Source organism: Barbus barbus, assembly GCF_936440315.1.
Source record: "Barbus barbus genome assembly, chromosome: 45".
NCBI lineage: Eukaryota > Metazoa > Chordata > Actinopteri > Cypriniformes > Cyprinidae > Barbus > Barbus barbus.
This window is the reverse complement of record NC_136723.1, coordinates 10,160,784-10,180,470: the sequence shown is the minus strand read 5'-3', so window position 1 is coordinate 10,180,470 and position 19,687 is coordinate 10,160,784. Positions and strand designations below refer to the sequence as shown.

Below are 19,687 nucleotides of genomic sequence, written 5' to 3'. Positions count from 1 at the left end.
TTGCAGTGGCAGCTGAAAAGCCCTCACAATAACAGGCTGTCTGAATGCGAGTTTCATTTGCACCGATAATGCTGTGTTTACTGAGAGCTGTGGGTATGTGTGTGTGATAGTGCATAAGTATCTGCAAGATTATCACTCAAATGTTTATTGCTTGTTCTGGTGGTTTCAGAGAATTATGCAGTTTGGTCCAATGCCCATCTCTCGTTACTTGGCAGATTCTGAATTATAATATAATTATAATTAAAAAATAAATTGAATTAACTCAATTGTGTATAGCTCCAGGTTAGGTCTTCTCAAGAATGTGCTAATAAATCTCTTCAATCTCTTCCCTTTTCTTCTGGCAGCTTCTTCAGTTTCGAGGCCATAGCGGCCTCTCCGATCCTTTCTTCTCTTTCATCTGTGGCTTCTTCCTCTTTCCTCAGATTTAAGTCTTTAAACTTTTTCATCTCTGCTAGTTCTCCACTGAGAATCACAGCTTTAGGCTATTTACACTCAAAATAACGCTTCTTTTATCTGTTCAAGGTCCTTCTTCTATTCCTGATTTTTATAAGGAATAGAATAAGCAGGATACGGTAATTTATATACAGATAGCAATTTAATTAACTACAATTGTCATTTTTTAGGTATAGCCACCACACACTATAAATGACAACATTCAGACTGATTCTAGTCTTCTTAAACATTTTCTTTTTACACTGAGATTTGAAAAGTGTCATATAATCAAGTTTATAAAATTTATAGTTTTTTCTAATCACAGTCCTTGTAAAATGCAGATGAACACTGGTGACTGCACATTTCTTCTGTGGAACACAAAAGAAAATATTTTAAAGAATGTTTTAAATTGTTTTTATAATGAAAGCCAATGGGGTTTTAAAAAACGTATTTTGTTTAACAGATGAAAGCAAGTCATAAAGGTTTTGGAACAGCATGTTTTTACTTGACAATACTGAAGAACAGTTAGTTCTGGTTATAAATATTAATATATGGCATGTTACTATTTATTCAGCATTGGTGAATTTTAGCAAATTGCCAACATCTTATAAAAGCAATGAACCACACAAACTCCCTTTAACTGCACTCTTAAAGGGATAGTTCACCCAAAAATTAAAATTAGCCAAATATTTACTCACCCTCAGGGCATCCTAGGCGTGTCTGACATTCCTCTTTCAGACGAACACATTCGGAGTTATATTCGACATTGTCCTGTCTGTTCCAATCTGTGTAATTGCAGTGAATGGTGCCTCCAACCATCTTTGTGTATCCAACCATCACAAAAGTACTCCACACGGCTCCGGGGTGTTAATAAAGGCCTTCTGAATGCGTTAGTTTAAGAAAAATGTAGATTCTTAAAACTTTATAAACTGAAATGTGCAGCTTCCTGTCTCTCAAGCAGGCACGTTCATGACAAGGCGGTGGAGCGTATGATGTAGGCGTCATGAAAGGCAAACGTAAGATCCGGCGAGAGAGTGCATGACGAACGCCAATGCGCAGAGGAGAAAGCAAAACAAGACACCTATCACAAACTTATTTAAACATCCTGGGTATCGACACGAACGCACCATTTTAATCAAAACAGTTATTTACTTGTTTGCATGGTTTTCCTGTGCTGTATACAAAACTAGGTTCTCACGAGATTACACGCTTCTCCCAGGAGCTTACTCTCGCGAGACTACTTCTTCTTATTATTATTGGTTTTATGGCGGATTGCAATCATCTCGCAAGACTACAATCTTCTTTGCGGATCTTACTTTACGCCTTTCGTTACGCCTACATCATACGCTCGACTGCCTTGTTGTGAATGCGCCTGCTTGAGAGACAGGAAGCTGCACATTTCAGTTTTAGTCCAGGTGATATGTGAAAATAATGTTCACTTTTTCATAAAGGCATGAAACTTGGTACACTTGTATAGTTTGCAGCAATAAACAATTTCAGAAATGGAGCCATACCAAAAACACCTCGTGGTTGCCATGGCCACCATTTTACTTTCCGCCATTATGTTGTACACGCAGGTGAATCTCTAATATTTGATGTGGAATACGGGTGGAATAGTATTTATGTGTAGGGTGTTGTGCGGGTGCGGGCCGGACGGTGACAAGCACAGGTGGGTTGCGGGTCCAATAACCAAGACCATTTTTGACTCGGTCCAGTACACGCTGAGCAATGTAGCCAATCGCGCTGCCACTGATTGACAGCTGCAGTGATTATATTAAAAGGAAGGGTCTTTGCTTGCTTTGCTTGCTTTGCTTGTCTTTGCTTGGTGGCACACAGGTAGTAATATGTAGGTTAAGTGTAATAAAGGTTTTACCAAATGTTCTCTGGGATACAGCTGCATGTGTAAATTAAGTCAAGCTGGTTGCCTGATTTTTTTAGTGCTTGTGGTGGTTAGCCATTTGAGATCGAATGAAGCTTGGAGTGGAAGTGGAAGTCTGCAGTGTAAGGCTTCTCCAGATGGATTTCGGAGTCACCAAAGACTACAAGTGGACTGCCATTCACAGAGAATGAGGACAGCAGCCCATACAGCTCCTCTATAAAGGTGCCAGTTGACCAGGAATCATTACAATATGGAGTTTAACAGGAGCTATTACCATAATAGCATGAAACTCAAAATAATTTTTATTGCATAGGGAAGAGTGGGTTGAGTATTTCCAATTATTAGAAATGAGAAGACCAGTACCCTTCCAACCTGACGGGGTGTGTGATAGAAAGGGAAGTTGTTAGAGAGAACAGCAGGAGTTGATGAGTCTTCTGGACAAATCCAGATCTCAGTCAAGCCCAAGCTACTAAGAGTAGACTGAGAAGCAATGGCCAGAATGAAGTTTGTTGAAAGCTGACTGACAATTCCAGAGACCCACAGAAAATGACAGAGGTTAAAAATTGATTAATTAAAATAATCTTTTATTGTACTATTGAATAAAATACTAGTTAATTATCAAAGAAAGAAAAAAATAATAGCCATAATATGGACTTTTGTAAATGCTGTGATACTGTGATGTTCAGATACTGTGATTTCCTTCTCACATTGCTGATTTCACCATTAACTCTTCACCTGAACAGTTTATGTTTTTGTAGGGGTAGACATCACCTTTTCTGTGTTATTATGTTTAGTTCAGGAGATATGACACAAAAAACTATTTGGTTATGGCGGAAAGTAAAATGTTCGCCATGGCAACCACGAGGTGTTTTTGCGATGGCTCCATTTCTGAAAATGTTCAGGGCCCTAACCTGTACCAACTGTACCAAGTTTCATGCTTTTATGAAAAAGTGAACATATCACTTCAAATTTTGCACATATCACCTGGACTATTTATAAAGTTTTAAGAATCAAAATTTTTCTTAAACTAACGCATCGTTGCTGTCTATGGAGAGGAGAGGAGAGGAGAGGAGAGGAGAGGAGAGGAGAGGAGAGGAGAGGAGAGGAGAGGAGAGGAGAGGTGGTTGTTATTATTGTACTTTTTTTCGGATTCACAAACAGGGGCACCATTCACTGCAATTACACAGATTGGAACAGACAGGACAATGTTGAATATAACTCTGAATGTGTTCGCCTGAAAGAGGAATGTCAGACACGCCTAGGATGCCCTGAGGGTGAGTAAATCTTTGGCTAATTTTTATTTTTGGGTGAACTATCCCTTTAAGGGTAAAGGTTCTTTATTGGTATTGACGGTTTTATGAAAAACATGTACCTTCCATTGAACAAACTGTTCTTTATAGTTTAAAAAAAGTTCTTTCAGTTATTAAAATGGATATTTTAAGAACTGTTCACTGAAAGCTTCTTTGCAGAACCCAAAATGGGTCTTATAGCATCTATGTGGAAACCTTTTTTGGAACCTTTAAATTTAAGGCCGTATAAAGTTGCTGTAATGTACAGATACATTTTTACACTGAACTTGAATATAATCATGTATATCATATTGATATATACAGATTCTTTGTAGCCTAGTAGTTAAAGGACTGGGCTCTGAAAGGTTGTTGGTTCACACACCATAAAGGGCAATCTGTGAAACATAACTATTGCACATTTGAGCAAAGCACTTAACCCCATTTACTCCAGTGGGACATCTGTAATTTAAGATGGAGATTGTGTGTGTGTGTGTGTGTCAACCGTTCACCACACGGTGCGGTTGACACAGAACAGCGAACGCTGTTTGCATCCAGCGAATACTCTACAAAATGGCGCTACGGTGATGTGGAGGAGACGTATTGTTGAATAAAGGTGTCATTTTTATTTTCTTTGCATACAAAAAGTATTCTTGTCGCTTCATAACATTCAGATTGAACCACTGATGGAGTATTTTGACGATGTCTTTCATACTTTTCTGGGCCTTGACAGAGTTATTTACTTGGCAGTCAATGGGACAGTCAGAAGCCTCCCGGTTTTCATCCAAAATATCTTAAATTGTGTTCCGAAGACGAACAAAGCTTTTACGGGTTTGAAACAACATGGGGGTATTAATGACAACATTTTCATTTTGGGGTGGAGTAACCCTTTAATGTTAATTAAGAAAAATAATTAATTGGTAATTGTTCATGTTGGTGGACAGTGCAGTATTGTTAACAAATACAACTTTTCTTTAAAAAATGTATTAGTAAATGTTGAAATTCAACGAATTAAGGTTAATAAATTCTATAGATGTTCATTCTTAGTTCAGATTAACTAATATAGCCAACTAACCTTACATATAATTTGTAAAGTTGTCTAAATTCACTTGTAGTTTTTAAAATGATTTTATTTTTATATTTGAAATGTTTTAAAAATATTTTTAATTATTTAGTTTTTTTTTTTATAATTTTATGTTGTATATTTATTTTGTATATTCATTACATTTCAGTATAATTAATAGTTATATAATTAATAATATGATTAATTTTTTAATATTTATTTTATTTTATTTTATTTTATATTATATGTGCATCCCTGCCTATGTAGTCTATGTGCCGTATTTATGCAAACTTAAACAACTGGTTTTCTGCCATCTATTGAACAATGCTGTTGCTGTTTGAAAAAAAAAGAAAAAAAAAAAGCTGTATTGTTGAGCCCTCATGATGGTCCCTGATTTTGTTGAATCTAATTAATGAATGTAAAACCCTAAAAAAACAAGTTGATTTATGCCCAGCAATCCACTTGAGAGCCACATCTTAAATTTCATCGGCCTGATTTATTCCGGGCTCTTTAAACAACGTCTCTCAGGGGAGCGAGAGCTAGATGACAAGAGAGGGGGAGTGGATGTGAAGCTCTCTCGTTTGTCAAGCATATTGTCCGACGCTCTGGCAGCCAGACAAGGCGCAGGCTGCTTAATTTGCTCAACGTTCATAATTTACTTACTCAGAATTTCAAATAAGCTGGAATGAGGTGACGGCCTTTTTCTCTCCATCCCACTCGTGATCAAGGTTATGTGATATCAGCGCTCAGTGTCAATGTAACCAGACGGTTGAGTCACAATCAGAGGATGAGAGCATTTGCTGAGTGAGAATTGTGTTCATTCACTTATTCAAAGGAGATCTGTGTCAAAATTTGCATACTACCCATTATAGTATGCAAGATTAGTGCATTTCAAATAATAGTAGGTTGAAAATAGTATGCCAAAAGCACCCAGATGGCATACTATTCCCGTTGGATTTGCAAATTACGTTTCCATGCATGCCTTTCAAGCTAATATTATCCCAAACCCCAAAAGTGTTCTAGTGACAAGGAAATATTACATTATTGTAGGTCTCAAAACTAATCTAACTTTTTTTTTGTTACTACAGTATTTACTAGAAAGTAAGTAAACACACTTAGTATGCAGTATAATGTAAGTAGGCTAAACAAAGAAGCACACAGCCAGAAAGAGAGCGAGTTTATTATATCTTCTTGTGAATAGTGCTATGAATAAATTTGTGATTGTTCATCTTCACAGGAGAAAATGCCCTTTGCATTCATGTGCAGAAATATATTCTGCATTTCCACAATGCAAGAATGAAACCTGGGGGAGCTGAATGTATTCATGTTGTACCGGTACAAGCGAAATTGAAAAATCTGGCTTGAAATATTTTTCAAATGTAATCTTTACTGCGAGCAATGAAAGCACACAGGGAAATTGCCAGACACTGTATTGTTATTCTGAGTATGACACAGCGATTGCGGGCTTGTTCAGTTTTGTTTTCTTTTCTGTTGATAAGCACTACATCTTACTGTGTCTCTCCGTCATTGCCATTCGTCTCTCTCTCTCTCTTTTTCTTTCTCTCTCTCTCTGTCTCTCTCTCTCCTGCCTGAAGTTACTGATGAGGATTTAGAGTTTGCAAATTTTTAATCTCTGTGTGCTGTTAATTTGCTTTGGTTTTTGTATTTAAAATGAGTTTTGTGTGTATAAAGTGTTGATTGCATAATGTTGATAATTGTAATAAAGATGTTGAAATTCAAATTCTCTCTCTCTCTCTCTCTCTCTTTCTCTCTCTCTCTCTTTCTCCCACCTGTCACCCTGAGGGTGTTGAGTTTGGCAGTGTGGTGAATCTAGTGGAACTCTAAAGTTGACATACTCTCTTTTTCTGTCTCTCTGCTGCTCTGCTGTTCTTCTCTCCTTCTGTCTACCTGTCTACCTCTCTTTTCTCTCTCTCAGTTCCAGCCATGAGACGGTGAGCTGAAAGACAAACATGATGGGCAAATTCCCTCTCTCTATCTTTATATAGCAAGGTGAATCCATTAAAGTTAGCGAGTTTGCATCCATCAAAATGTCACATATATTTGTGCCAGTTTTTTTTTATAAAGATTGTTTAATATTTTGATAAAGAATCATGAATCTGAATTTCCCACAAATGTACAATGTACTGTAACCTTAATTTTCAGCAAAACAGTATAGTTACTACAGTTATTTTTACTTGAGTACGAATGTTAACTTGTTTACCACCACTGTCAAAATAAAATAAAATAAAATAAAAATTTTAATTTGCTAGGAATGTTTTTAAAAAATTAAATCGAAATAATTAAAGGATAAATCATTAAAACAATTTTGCTTTAAATTGTTAAAGCAATTGTAAAAATGTCAAAATAGGCTAATATGTTGAATACATTTCATATGTATGAATATTTTATTTGAGTTACTATTAAATTCTATCATCATTTGCCATTCCAAACCTGTATGACCATCTTCTGTGAAACATAAAATATATAAACATATAAAACAAAAATGATATAAGATTAAATATTTATTTATTTATTTATGGATGCATGTTCCATGCAATAAAAGTCTGTGGGGTTCAGCGTGGCTGTTTGGACCCTGTTAACTTTTATTGTTAACAGGGTCAAAAACAGTTCAGTAAAATGTGTTTTCAGAGCCTGACCCAGCAAGCACTGATGTGAGTTTACAGCAGAAATTGCGGTTACTATGGTGTTTTGGCAGTTACCATGGTATACATGCTTAAGGTTGTGTGTGTGAGTTTGAAACCTTCAAATGTGACATTTGCTGTTTAAACGCCACCATTCTAGACTTCTTTCAAACCTAATAGCACCTTAGACGTTTGGTCTTAGCCGTGGCCTCTGTCCTCTGCACTTCCTCGTATGGATATTCCAGTAAATTACCAATTAACGCTGTTATGCCGGGCCCGCTATCACATAGCACACACTGGGGGCTTGTCAAAAGTAAATGACTTTATGTCCACTGCGGATGCTGATTAATGAGCTAAGGAGAGAGCCCGAGGCTCTTCAGTGGAGTTTTTCTGTAAATGGCAGCTTGGAGAGCCTAGAAGAGCTGCACTGATGCAACACCGGTAACAGGGCAAGCAGGTGTTTATTAAAGCCAGAGTCATTCACAGTCAATTACCCATTCACTCAGAACAGTAGGGAACTGTTCGCTGAGAGCCCTGCCACCAAACAGACATAAAAGCACTTGCGTGTACATACAGACACAAATAACACTACCATCCCCATTCACAGTTTCTGTAGAAGTTTACTTGACTCGATACAATCACTCATTTGGAACATACTCATTATACATACATGTTCACATCTGCTCATGCCTCGTGGCTCATCTGCAGTTCTACAGCAGTGCAACACACCATGTAGAATTTTATATCTGAACGTCTTCAGAGCTTTTTGTTGTATTTTAAAGAACAGTTCAACCAATCATTTACTGACTCTCAAGTTGTTCCAAAGTCCTCCAGTATTCTTGAGGGGCTTTTCTGATGCAACTTAAGTTCTTCAATTGAAGAAACCTACAAAGTGGTTGAAAAATACACAAAAACAATAAAGTGTGGATTTCTTCCAGCTTCATGATTTATTCTTTCATTTCTCTCTCTCACAACTTATGCTGAGTTTGTTTTTATGTTCATAAAGTATAACCGTAAGCTCTTAATGGGAAAAAAAAAACTGATTTACAGTCGGTTATGCAACGCATTTCCCCATCTATTTCTCCATTGAAGAAAATGCATTTGGGGTTGGAACGGCATGAGGGTGAGTAAATGACGACAGAATTGTTTTATTTGTGAGTTTGTCCTCTAACTGATCGTTCTTGTAAATAGTGTAATAGCAACATGTTTTTTTTTTTTTTTTTCCCAGACAGAAAGCACGATTCGCCGCCTCATCAGACACAGCGTTTGGTTATTAAATCTTATCAGGGGAACAATAGAAATAGTATGTTGCTAATATTGTTTATGATTCAGTGCCCTAGCAAGGCCAAGCATTATTCATTTCTCTCTCTCCACAGCTGTTCTCTTTCTGCTGCATGTCTGCCCTCTACTGTTCAGATATCATACTTACAGCCACATTGATATTTCACACATCAAGGCTGTTTGGAGAAAGAGTTGAACAAACGATTCATTCCTGAACAGTGCTCAAAAATGAAAGCTAGGATTGGACAGAAAAAGCAATAGGATCTGATACTGTTGCCCAGCCCCAGATTGAGGAATCAGGTTTAGATTCAATCCAATTCCTGACCTATACAGTTCATGAGCTACTGCATTCAACTTTGATTGACTGGCACAAAATACAGGCACGAACAAATACAGACAGACCTGAACTAGGAGGGAGTGATAGGACTACATTATTTGTGCTGTGAACCTGGGAATGTTTCATTCAGTGGAAGTAAAACTGCAGCGTTTATGAGCACAACAGGTGAAATATGATTATTTTAAAAATGCCGTCTACACCTTTATTGCCATCTGTCACAGATGCTTTCTCAATGGAGCACACAGTATCCATCTGAAAGTGTGTGTTGAGATGATGGCTGCTGTCTCTTAAGCAGAACAGAAGTAATCACATGGAGCTTTTCTGCTCGCAGAGCTTCAGTCTAGCTTGTCTTGAATTCTCTCTTTCTCTCTGTCTTCAATCATGCTCTAGAATGAGGTCTCTTCTTTCACGAGAGGCTGACCACACTGATGAGCTCTGATAGGAGAGATCCCCCCAGTGAGCTGAACCCAGAACTATCCCACCGTGCCTGCAGCATTGATGGAGACCATAGATCAGTATCCCAAGGTAATGATTATAGTTCAATTATTGGGCTTGGTGACAAGTGTAATATTTATCACAATATATCGACCGGAAGCATGATGTGCAATGGAAACACATCGACTGAAAAGCAGTTAAGTTTGATAGGCAGAGAGACTGCTGTTGTGTTTGTGCTCTTCATGCACTATTGTGCTACAGCTGAGATTGGAATAGCATTTTACTGCTAAAGAAAATACACTTTATTTACCCAAGTATTTACCAATTTCATTTTTGTACCTTATTGGCATGATTGAAATAAAACAGAAAGAAAATATTTATATTATAATAATGTATTTTTTAAATATTATATTATCTTTTAAATGTTTTTTATTAGATTAAATAAAATAGTATTTATTTTCTAATAAAATTAATCTATTTTAATTAAAAAACATGTAGATACAATGATACCATTAATGTTATAATAACAATGTATTGATGTATATTTGTATTATAACAAATAATTCATTTTTATTTTATTTGTGTATGTTTATATAAATAATGTTTAGTTTAAATAATGATAAACCTAAATCCTTAATATTATATTATATATATATATATATATATATATATATATATATATATATGCCAATGTATAATTCACTTTTTCAAATTATATAAAATAAAACACTATAATAATAGTAATAATGTTTAAATATTTTAATTTATTTACAATATTTAAATGGTAAAATAAATAAATGCAAACAAATAATTATAAATATTATCAATAGTAAACTGCCAGTAATGATAATGAAAATAATGCTGTTCAATACATTTTACACACATTTTCTTAGAATAGAATAAAATAAAATAAATCTAGTTTAAACTTTCTCATTTGCTCTATTTCCAAGATTAAAAAATAAAAATTGAAAGGTTGTTGATGTTTGTGGTTCAATGCAATCTGCAAAAAGACTTGATGATTTGACTTTGATATCTTGTGGTTTTGAAGGATACTAAACTAGAGCATTAGTCAAAGACACTCAATCAAAACTTCATAGGAGATAAAGGCTTCCTCCATCACAATCAGGACCAAAAGTTAAATTCCTCAAAAACTGTTTCATTGTGAAGTGCTTTCTAATGGAAGCCCTTTATTTTCAGTGAAGTCCTCTTATTTGTGAGTCTACAGATGTGACCGTGACCTGAGGATTTTTCTCTGGTGGTGGTCTTTAGACAGGAGGAATATCCCGTTGTTGTAAGAGGTTTTAGAGAGGCATACAGGCTTACTGAGCAGGTTTGGGCTCAGAGCTCTCTATAGCCCTTATGTATGTTCAGTCTGCAGGTCTCCTTCAAGCCACAGAGCTTTGAAGCTTTTACAGCGCTCCTGCAGTGAGGTTCAAAGCACAGCCCTCTTTCTCCTCTGCCTTCTTCATCACTCTGATTTTTTAGTCCTCCTCTCACCCACTCATTCTATCATTAATGACTGGGTATGACTCCTGTGATGCAGGGCTTTTGAATAATGAATAAGCTTTCCTGAATAGGAAATTCCTTCCTATTGTCTTGAGCGCTTGAAACAAAGGTGGAGATGAAAGGACAATGTTTCTGTGGGTAAATCTGAACTGGATTCGGCTTAGTTTGTCAACAGAGATACAAAAAAATCTGACATTAACAAGATTGGAAAAGCTTTATAAAAGAAAAGAAAAAAGACCTTTAATCTATTTAGTGGCATTGTCATTTTACATACTTTATTGCATAAATTAATTTAATTTAATTGTACTTTTCCCATTCATTAGTGGAAATATGCATTTTTCTCCTTTTGATTTGTTTTTCTCTGATTTTAGTTAGTAAAATATTGCCAAATCAGTTAAAATATGTATTTTAAGAGTTGTTGGGTGAATATAAAAATGCTAATTGGTTAACTTTGAGTTTATATCATATACACACACACTCAAAAAAATAGTTTTGATTTTAATGGTCATTACCATAAATATATGTAAACAAAATTAAGTTACCATATCATTTATGAATAATAAGTACATTTAACAAAACAGTATGTTACATTTTTAATACACTTCATTTACAGTATATGTTTTTGAATTAAATACAATTTTGATCTTTAAATTGATCTTAAGCTTTGATTTTAAAATACGGTAAAATATGCAAATATATAAATATGTAAAAAAAATATATTATTAGTTACAATATAATTTATGATTCAAATGTATACTATATTTAACAAAATATACATAAACTCTTACAGTAAAATATTTTTTAAATGGTTTATTTTATAAAATAAAAGTTACCTCTTAATGTGTGGTGGATATGTTCAAATTTGTTTTACAGTATGCTGTATTTTAGTGTTACCCTAATGGTGATTTGTGTTGGCGTGGATATAACTGTACTCTGTCTATATACATTTATCAGCTGCCATTCTTGTCCATGACCTACTTTAGTTGTTTAAATTGGTTGGTATATTAACATTAGTATATCCGTTACCAAAATATGAAGATATGAGTTGTGTTACTGTATTTCTTACAGTAAATTTCCAGCAGCTGCTATGTGCTGTGTTGGACACTACAGATAAAACTGGATTAATAAATCCTAAAAATAAAATGTCTATTATATTTTCATGCTACATTTCTTTGGAAAACTGCTGTACCCTCTGTGGGGGAGTCAGAATGTGGGGTGTTAATATATTTGAAGCGATGCTCGCAAAACAAAGTGAAAAAGAAACAAAGAGACTTAAAGAGAGCCTCAAAATGATGGCCTAGTTCAACATCTGATAATATGAATCATCATGTGCCCTACTTCTGTTCTGGATCCGTCTGTCAATCTGTCCTTTCCCCTCTGGGCATCTTGCACACTAAGGACTCGACAGGGTTTCTGTCCCAACCTCAAAACAAAAACTGAATGGAGTGAATGGTTGATTGATCATTTTGTGTTATTTGGTAATAATTATGTGAGTTATTTATAGGGAATGCGGCATAAGATCACGTTTTCTCCAGTGTTGCTGTGAGAGCAGTTTCAGGTGTCAGACACATGAAAACATGACCCTTAAGACTCCCTAAACAATGAAATTAGGTTAATCATAACTGTAAAGGCAGGTCACAGTAAAATGATATTAGACTGTGATCAGATTTCATTTCACGTTTCCATACTAATATTGCAACGGAGGCATCCAAATAGCCCCTTTTTCTGAATGAATATGCATGACCCACTTTAGTTAGCTGCCTATTTTCAGCATATAAACAGCTTTTAAATAGGTATTTTCTACATTTATAACCTTTTACACTCACCTCTGCCACATTTTAAGTGTGCATAATAGTTTTAAAAGGCCCAAATGCTATTTTCAGGCAATCTAATTCCATTTCCATTGCAGATGCCATGATTTTATGCTACTAAGAAAGAATCCACAGGACAGTGATTTGTTCTTGTACCAGCAGCCTTTATTCATATGAAGCATGCATTAATGGATGAATCACAAATATACATCTACTTTTAAGAGCTCAGCCTGCCATAGGAATTATAAAGATACAAAGTGCAGAGCCAAGAGCATAACTGCACTCTCCTTTGGCTCACTCTCATTCGAAATTGCTTTCATTTCCATTTTTTTATTTCTGAAGTTGGACATACAGAAGGAATATGTAATACTCTGCTATTGCTTTAAAAGTGTTGATTTAAATGTTATGTTTCATTGTAAATGCAGGGATGTTTTGGGCTGTGCATGAGTAGTCTTTAGATATGGGGGTGTCAAAAGTGCATGAGGGTTAAGTAGAAAGAGTAGTCTTTAATAAATAACACATATAACATTTTAGAAGGTATTAGGGACTGTCTTGAAGAGCTCCAAACCCTCCACACACATTTGGATTTATATCCTTTTTGTGTTTTACAGGTACCACGGTGTGAACTCATCGGGATTGGATTAATTTGATGGGTCAGTACTTTTAATGCACTTCAATTCAAAAACACAAAATCACAGAGAATACATAGTGCCTTATATATAAACTAAGGATTGAAGCTCTATTTTGGTTGTGCTTTTAACATGTATTCCCAGGTCCAAGCTACACTTAAACACAAGTTTAAGGTGTAGAGCTGATGTTGTGCATTGTTGCTCTTCTAAACCACATTATGCTATGATTATTCACCAAGAAACGCTATAGAAAAGATCAAGATGTCCGAAACAGTTCTACGCTGAGCCCTGCTCAGCCCTCCATTGGTGAGAGATCGTCCCGGCGGGGAACAGCAGTCCTCTTTTGGAACAGGAGCAGGGAGTCTCAGCTCACCGGGGCATTTTTGAAGGTGCATTGTGCCAGTGTCTCTTGTAGAAAACTGCTCCCATTCCTACGATCATGATGCAGGCGAATGCCAGGATGCCTACAGCCACGCCGAGACCCACAGAAGAGTCTGAAGGGTTTTTTTTGCGGATTGTAACTTCTGCAATGCAAGGACATACAAGGTTAGATTGACTGTAAGCTACAAACAAAAGTAGCTTTTTAAACTACTGTTCAATAGTTTGGTTTTAAAGATATTAGTACTTTTATTTAGCAATAAAGATAGCAGTAAAGATAGCAGTACTGTATGTTTATCTGTAAAAAGATACATAATGCATAATGAATTGATTTTTTTATCTTTGAACTAATTCATTTAGATGATTCATCTGAACAAACTGATTCACTAAACTTAATCAAACTTCCCAGAGCTACAAGTGAACATTCTACAAGAGACCGCTTCATTGTTGCCTATGTATATTTCATTAACTTATTATTTAGTTAAATTAGTTAATATTGCTACATTAAGGAAATTATGCCCCAACGCTGGAAAATATAAAGTGAATCTGGACAAATATTACATGCTTTATAAGTGAAACAGTTGAGGCTCACCTTCCTCTTTTGTTGCCACCACTGAAATGAAATAAACAGAATAAAGTCAGTTTCTCAGATCTGGAAAAAAAATGTAGGTAACTTAAATCTCAATATTGTTGGAGATTAATAATTAATTTTGTTTTCACAAAGGGGAAGGAACGTACCATTATCGGCACGTATGACGATGGCTGGTGATGTGATGATGCTGGATTCTGTGACCCCATTTGGAGAAGGAGTGGTGGTCAAAGGCACAACGTCTCTCCTTTTTCGTTTGACACATTGCTGTGGAAAGAGCCATAGAGCATGATGAGTCTAAAAAGTGTCTTGGCCAGTGTTTGTCCCTGGGTGGGTGAACTGAGTGTATATGTTGCTTTTTTGTTGTTGTTGTTCAAAAATCCCCCCAAAATAGCAAAGCTTGGCAAACCACTGTATATAGACAATGACAGAAAAAAACAACCTACCAATCCAAAGCCAAAAGGTGTTTCTAATTTGCCTAGGCTTATCTTAAATAAATTATAATTGGCTAATTCAAGAACAAATAATATGAAAGCGAAATATAAGTTAAATGTTTTTACCCTAAATGTACTGCAGGTTGATATTTCACAGAGTCTTGTTATGCAGTGGAGATAGTATGTCGATACTGTCTGGTTCTGCTGCTCTGTGAAGCGGAAGGCTGAAAACGAGAACCGAGCAACTTGCATCTCCCCATTCACCAGCATTTTAGTGAGCCGATCACTGCTGCAACTGATCAAACAAATCATCAAACAACAAATTATTCTCTCTCAGGCCCACTAAATACTATCGGACAGATTTTAGAGTTTCATAAAAAAGCTTACAGACATGGTGCAGTGATAATGTAACATGCAGTTGTCCAAGACCATAGTATACAGATCAAAGTACTGTAGTAAAGGCACAGTACTTTTTTTTGGTTAAAATACATCAAAAATCAAATAATATTTTATGATTAAACTTACGGCATAAAGAGGTTGAAGTAGCTCCTGGTGGTGGGGATGGTGGAAATGGAGGCATAGCATCTGTCCAGCAGCAAAAAGTACCTGTGAAATACATAACAATAGTTGACTTTAATGCAAAATTTATTCATTTATTGCCATAATGATACTCAATGAAACAGGTCTTACTGGGAGGTCAAGTTGGTGGCCTCCACTTGCACAAACACATTAGTCCTCATCTCAATACCGAGGGGAGGCATAACGAGAGGCTGGGTGTAGTTTATGTCCTGAGAAATTAAAATAAATTCAGATCAATGAATATTTTATATTTGTGTATGTCTCTAGCTGATCTGATCTATAGATGCATGTAGGTCCAGTTTGTGGAAAGACTTACACTGAAGAGTCTGAGATTCAGAGTGCTGATGAAACTGCCATTGTTGTCTTTTACTGCAATCGAGGAGGACGACCTGTGAGAAGACATAACTAGGTTAAAGTTTAGCTGAAACTGCCCACAATTACTCAATGTGGACAACTCCGAGACAAGACGTGTGTATCTGTGTCATTGTGTCTCTCTGTTGTGAATATGATATCGTCTTCCTGTCCCTTGAGGACAACAACAGGGATGGACCAATTGGATTTAACATGTTCTTAGAAAGTGATACTACACCAAGACGCTTATTCCCCAGTGAGTTTTGTTCTTTTATCCTCAGTAAATGGATCTTAGACCTGGTATGCTATACCATTAAAGAAAATAAGCGCTTACACATCCACTTGAGTGTTGTTGATCAGGTACTCCAGAGGATAGGTGCATGAGTAGTAGTACTTCAGCTCAGCGTTATACGTCACAGTGCCTGTTGTGATGTCTTTCGACCGTATAATTCCACTGATGTTGACCGTCTCGATGTTGGAGAAGTCTGAGAATACGCCTGTCCCTACACTCCTTATTGTCTGTGGAGAAACGTTAGGAATTAATTGTATTTAATGCCATAAAAACAGACTGACCATTTAGTTTTGACTTTGATTTAAGTGATATGATTTACTTTGATTTATAGCTATTACTCACAACAAAGTTGCTGCCGCAGGAATTGGTTGAGTTAAGGGGGAACCTAAATCGGGCCACAGGAGGTAAAACGGTAGTATCAAGGGTTGCATGGCAGTCTGGGTTATTCATGATGTTGTTGAGAATTAACTCTGATTCGTTGTAGCCGGTGTACATGACAGGACAGAATTTGATGGCCAGATTGATGTACTCCGTTCCACAGTTTACAGAGATGTCTGTGTACTCTGTCGTGACAAGAACGACCAGATTAGTTGCGCAAAAACCTGTACGAAATCTTACTTGAGGCAAAAAACAAATGAATCAAATAAAAGTTTTCCAAGTTAATCAATCACAAGCCTGAATCACAAGCCTGAAAACACCCAAAGACATACATCAAAATAAGCTAATTCAAATAATTCTGATATTTTTATTATGTAAACAAGCAATTCATTTCTGTGAGATTCAATCAGAAATGAAAACTATACCTGGACGTCTGTACTCTGATCTGCAGTCGCTCAGCGTTAACTGAAAGCTTTTGTTGAATTTTGTAGCTAGGAGGAAGAGGAAAATGTTGAGGAGTATATCTTTCCTGTTGTTTGCTGAACGCGAACCTATTCATGGAAGAAAATACACCATAATCAAAATCAGCTAGTCACCATCGGTACATCCAGAAGCTCAGTGCATATCCCACAGTTACACATATAGGACACGTACGCACCTTGGATCATGCTTGCGGTTGGTTTGGGTATGCTCTGCCTGTGAGATCTTGTGAACTGTGGGGTCCTTTTATAGTGCACTTTCGTTTGTGGAATGGGAATGAAATAAGGTCAGAGAGGTTTGGTGTGTCTGTCCACTGTTTGTGACCAGCCCTTTTGTGAATAAAGTCCCATAGTTGACTGCCTGAGGGCACTTGCTGAAACTCTACACAACATGGGCCTTCAAAGACATGCAGGTGACAATGCATTGTTTTTTTTGTCTACTTACTTAAACACGGATAACCCTGGCATCTTAATACAAGACCTCACGGAGTAAGTGTCGTGCCCCCGAGGAGTAGAGACAATACAGCAATGGCTCTTTTCACCTTAGTTTAACACTGTACAAAATGTCAGGGATCTTTATGTTGATCCAAAGGTAATCCTAGCAACACAGTAAATAAGGATGATAAAGCAAACACATATGATTGACTGAAGGGAGTCTTAAGGGTGTGACTGTTTTGATGGAAAACCTGACAGGGGTAGGAAGCAGAGTAATTTTTTTGTTGTTGTTTATTTCTGTTTTTCATGGATTGTCAGTTTCCATGGTAACATTGTTTTCTTTGGACAAGGTGTTGCCCGAAAACCACATGACTGTTTTAGCCATTGTTGTCTGATTTCTTCAAAATGATAAAAGGAAACTGCTCTTGACATATCAAAATATTGAATATTATATTAACAAAACCTGACACTGTAGAAGGGTTTTCAGGGTTTGTCATAATCACAGGTATATTAAATAAAATTGTATAATTGTTTCTATAATATATTAAGTTCTATAATGAAAAACAACAATAGAAACATAATTTTAATAGTAATAATAAGATATCTATCTATCTATCTATCTATCTATCTATCTATCTATCTATCTATCTATCTATCTATCTATCATCTATCTATCTATCTATCTATCTATCATAAAATATGTGTATTTGTGCTTTTTGAATGTTAATTTTTCATTCCAGCATGATGACAAAACTATTGCAACACTTTGGCAAACTGTTTACACAGAAAATTCATTCTGCTAGCATTTCATAAATTAAGCCCACTGGGCATTATTGGATAACTAATTAAACAGATCAGAAATTAGACAACATGATTACAGGGGTGAGTAAAACATTCATTAAACGCATCACAGTGCACTCCTGGGCTTTGTTTTGACTCATCCCTCCACAGTAATATCTCAATCGAGTCTTGAGTCACTTACTGTGTTTAGTTTGGTTGATAGCTTGACACCTGAAAAAAGATACAAATAATCCCAGATGTTCCCAATTAGTGCTTGTTTGGTCACTTAACACTTATGCACCAACCATTCTTTAACCTGCTTTATTGCAAGTCTGGATCTAATTGTACATTTTTAGTCAAGTCAGATATCTCTGATCACATAAGCTGTGCCTTTTTCTTTAAACAGCTGTTCGAGTAAACTAATGCTACTATCACATATATCAAGAGGTCCAGAAACAGGGCACGTTTGATTGAAGGCCAGCCACTGAGTGTAAACACTGTTAAGTGGTGTGAAAAGGTCAGTGGATTACCCTGTAATGAGAGGGCTCTGCTTTAAGCTCCAGACTAATCACTTTGTTTCAATGGTTTTTATTTTCGGTCTTAGTGGGATGAGCCACAGATCCAGATAAATCTCAGGTGAATCTGTGGAAAATCACAGACGGGTTTAATAAAGCTTAAGCATGACCCCTGCCCATGTCACATGCTAGCAGTGAGATTTCTTCCTCCCAAACAGTGGGCCATTTTCTCAATTACTTCTATTTCCATTGTATTTTGGAACATTGGAAACTTTTAATTTGCAAAACTTTCTTTTGTAGCCTCCTTCGTAATATTAAATGATAATTTGATCATTTCTAGTAAATATGATATTTATACACGACCATTCAAAAGTTTGGGCTCAGTATGTTTTTTTTTTTAAATAAATGTATACTTTTGTTCTGCAAGAATGCATTAAATTGATCAAAAGTGACAGTAAGGCAAGGCAAAGCAAGGCAAGTTTATTTATATAGCACATTTCATACACAGTGGTAATTCAAAGTGCTTTACATAAAATAAAGTGAAATAGTCATTAAAAATAATAAAAACAAGGAATAAAAAAATTATAATAAAAACAAGGAATTTTAAAATTATATAGAAATTGATTTAAAATTAATTTAAAACAATTAAGAATAGAAAATGATTATACATAAAATACAGTGCAGTCAGTTCAGACATAGCACAGTGCTCATTCAACAAATGCACAGCTAAACAGATGAGTTTTGAATCTGGATTTAAATGTGGCTAATGTTTTAGCACATCTGATCTCTTCTGGAAGCTGGTTCCAACTGTGGGCGGCATAATAGTTAAAAGCGGACTCCCCTTGTTTTGTGTGAACCCTTGGTATTTCTAACTGACTCGATCCTAATGATCTGAGTGGTCTGTTAGGTTTATATTCAGTGAGCATATCAGCAATGTATTTAGGTCCTAGGCGATTGAGTGACTTATAAACGAGTAAAAGTACTTTAAAATCAATCCTAAATGTAACTGGAAGCCAGTGTAAGGACCTGAGGACTGGTGTGATATGCTCAGATTTTCTGGTTCTAGTCCGAATCCTGGCAGCAGCGTTCTGGATGAGCTGCAGTTGTCTAATGGTCTTCTTTGGAAGGCCGGTGAGGAGACCATTACAGTAAACCACGCTGCTGGTGATAAAGGCA

At 36.1% G+C, this 19,687-nt stretch overlaps 1 protein-coding gene across 1 annotated transcript; it reads right to left on the bottom strand.

The window, feature by feature from the left end:
- Positions 1-317: 317 nt before the first annotated feature.
- LOC306864423 (zona pellucida-like domain-containing protein 1) lies at positions 318-16,970 on the bottom strand (the record flags this gene model as incomplete). Its single annotated transcript, XM_079408433.1, has 12 exons — positions 318-462; positions 13,675-13,825; positions 14,272-14,292; positions 14,418-14,535; positions 14,829-14,997; positions 15,228-15,308; positions 15,393-15,490; positions 15,598-15,670; positions 15,967-16,151; positions 16,267-16,487; positions 16,728-16,853; positions 16,961-16,970. 12 exons carry the CDS (start codon positions 16,968-16,970, stop codon positions 318-320), a joined length of 1,398 nt encoding a protein of 465 aa, XP_079264559.1.
- Positions 16,971-19,687: the final 2,717 nt, after the last annotated feature.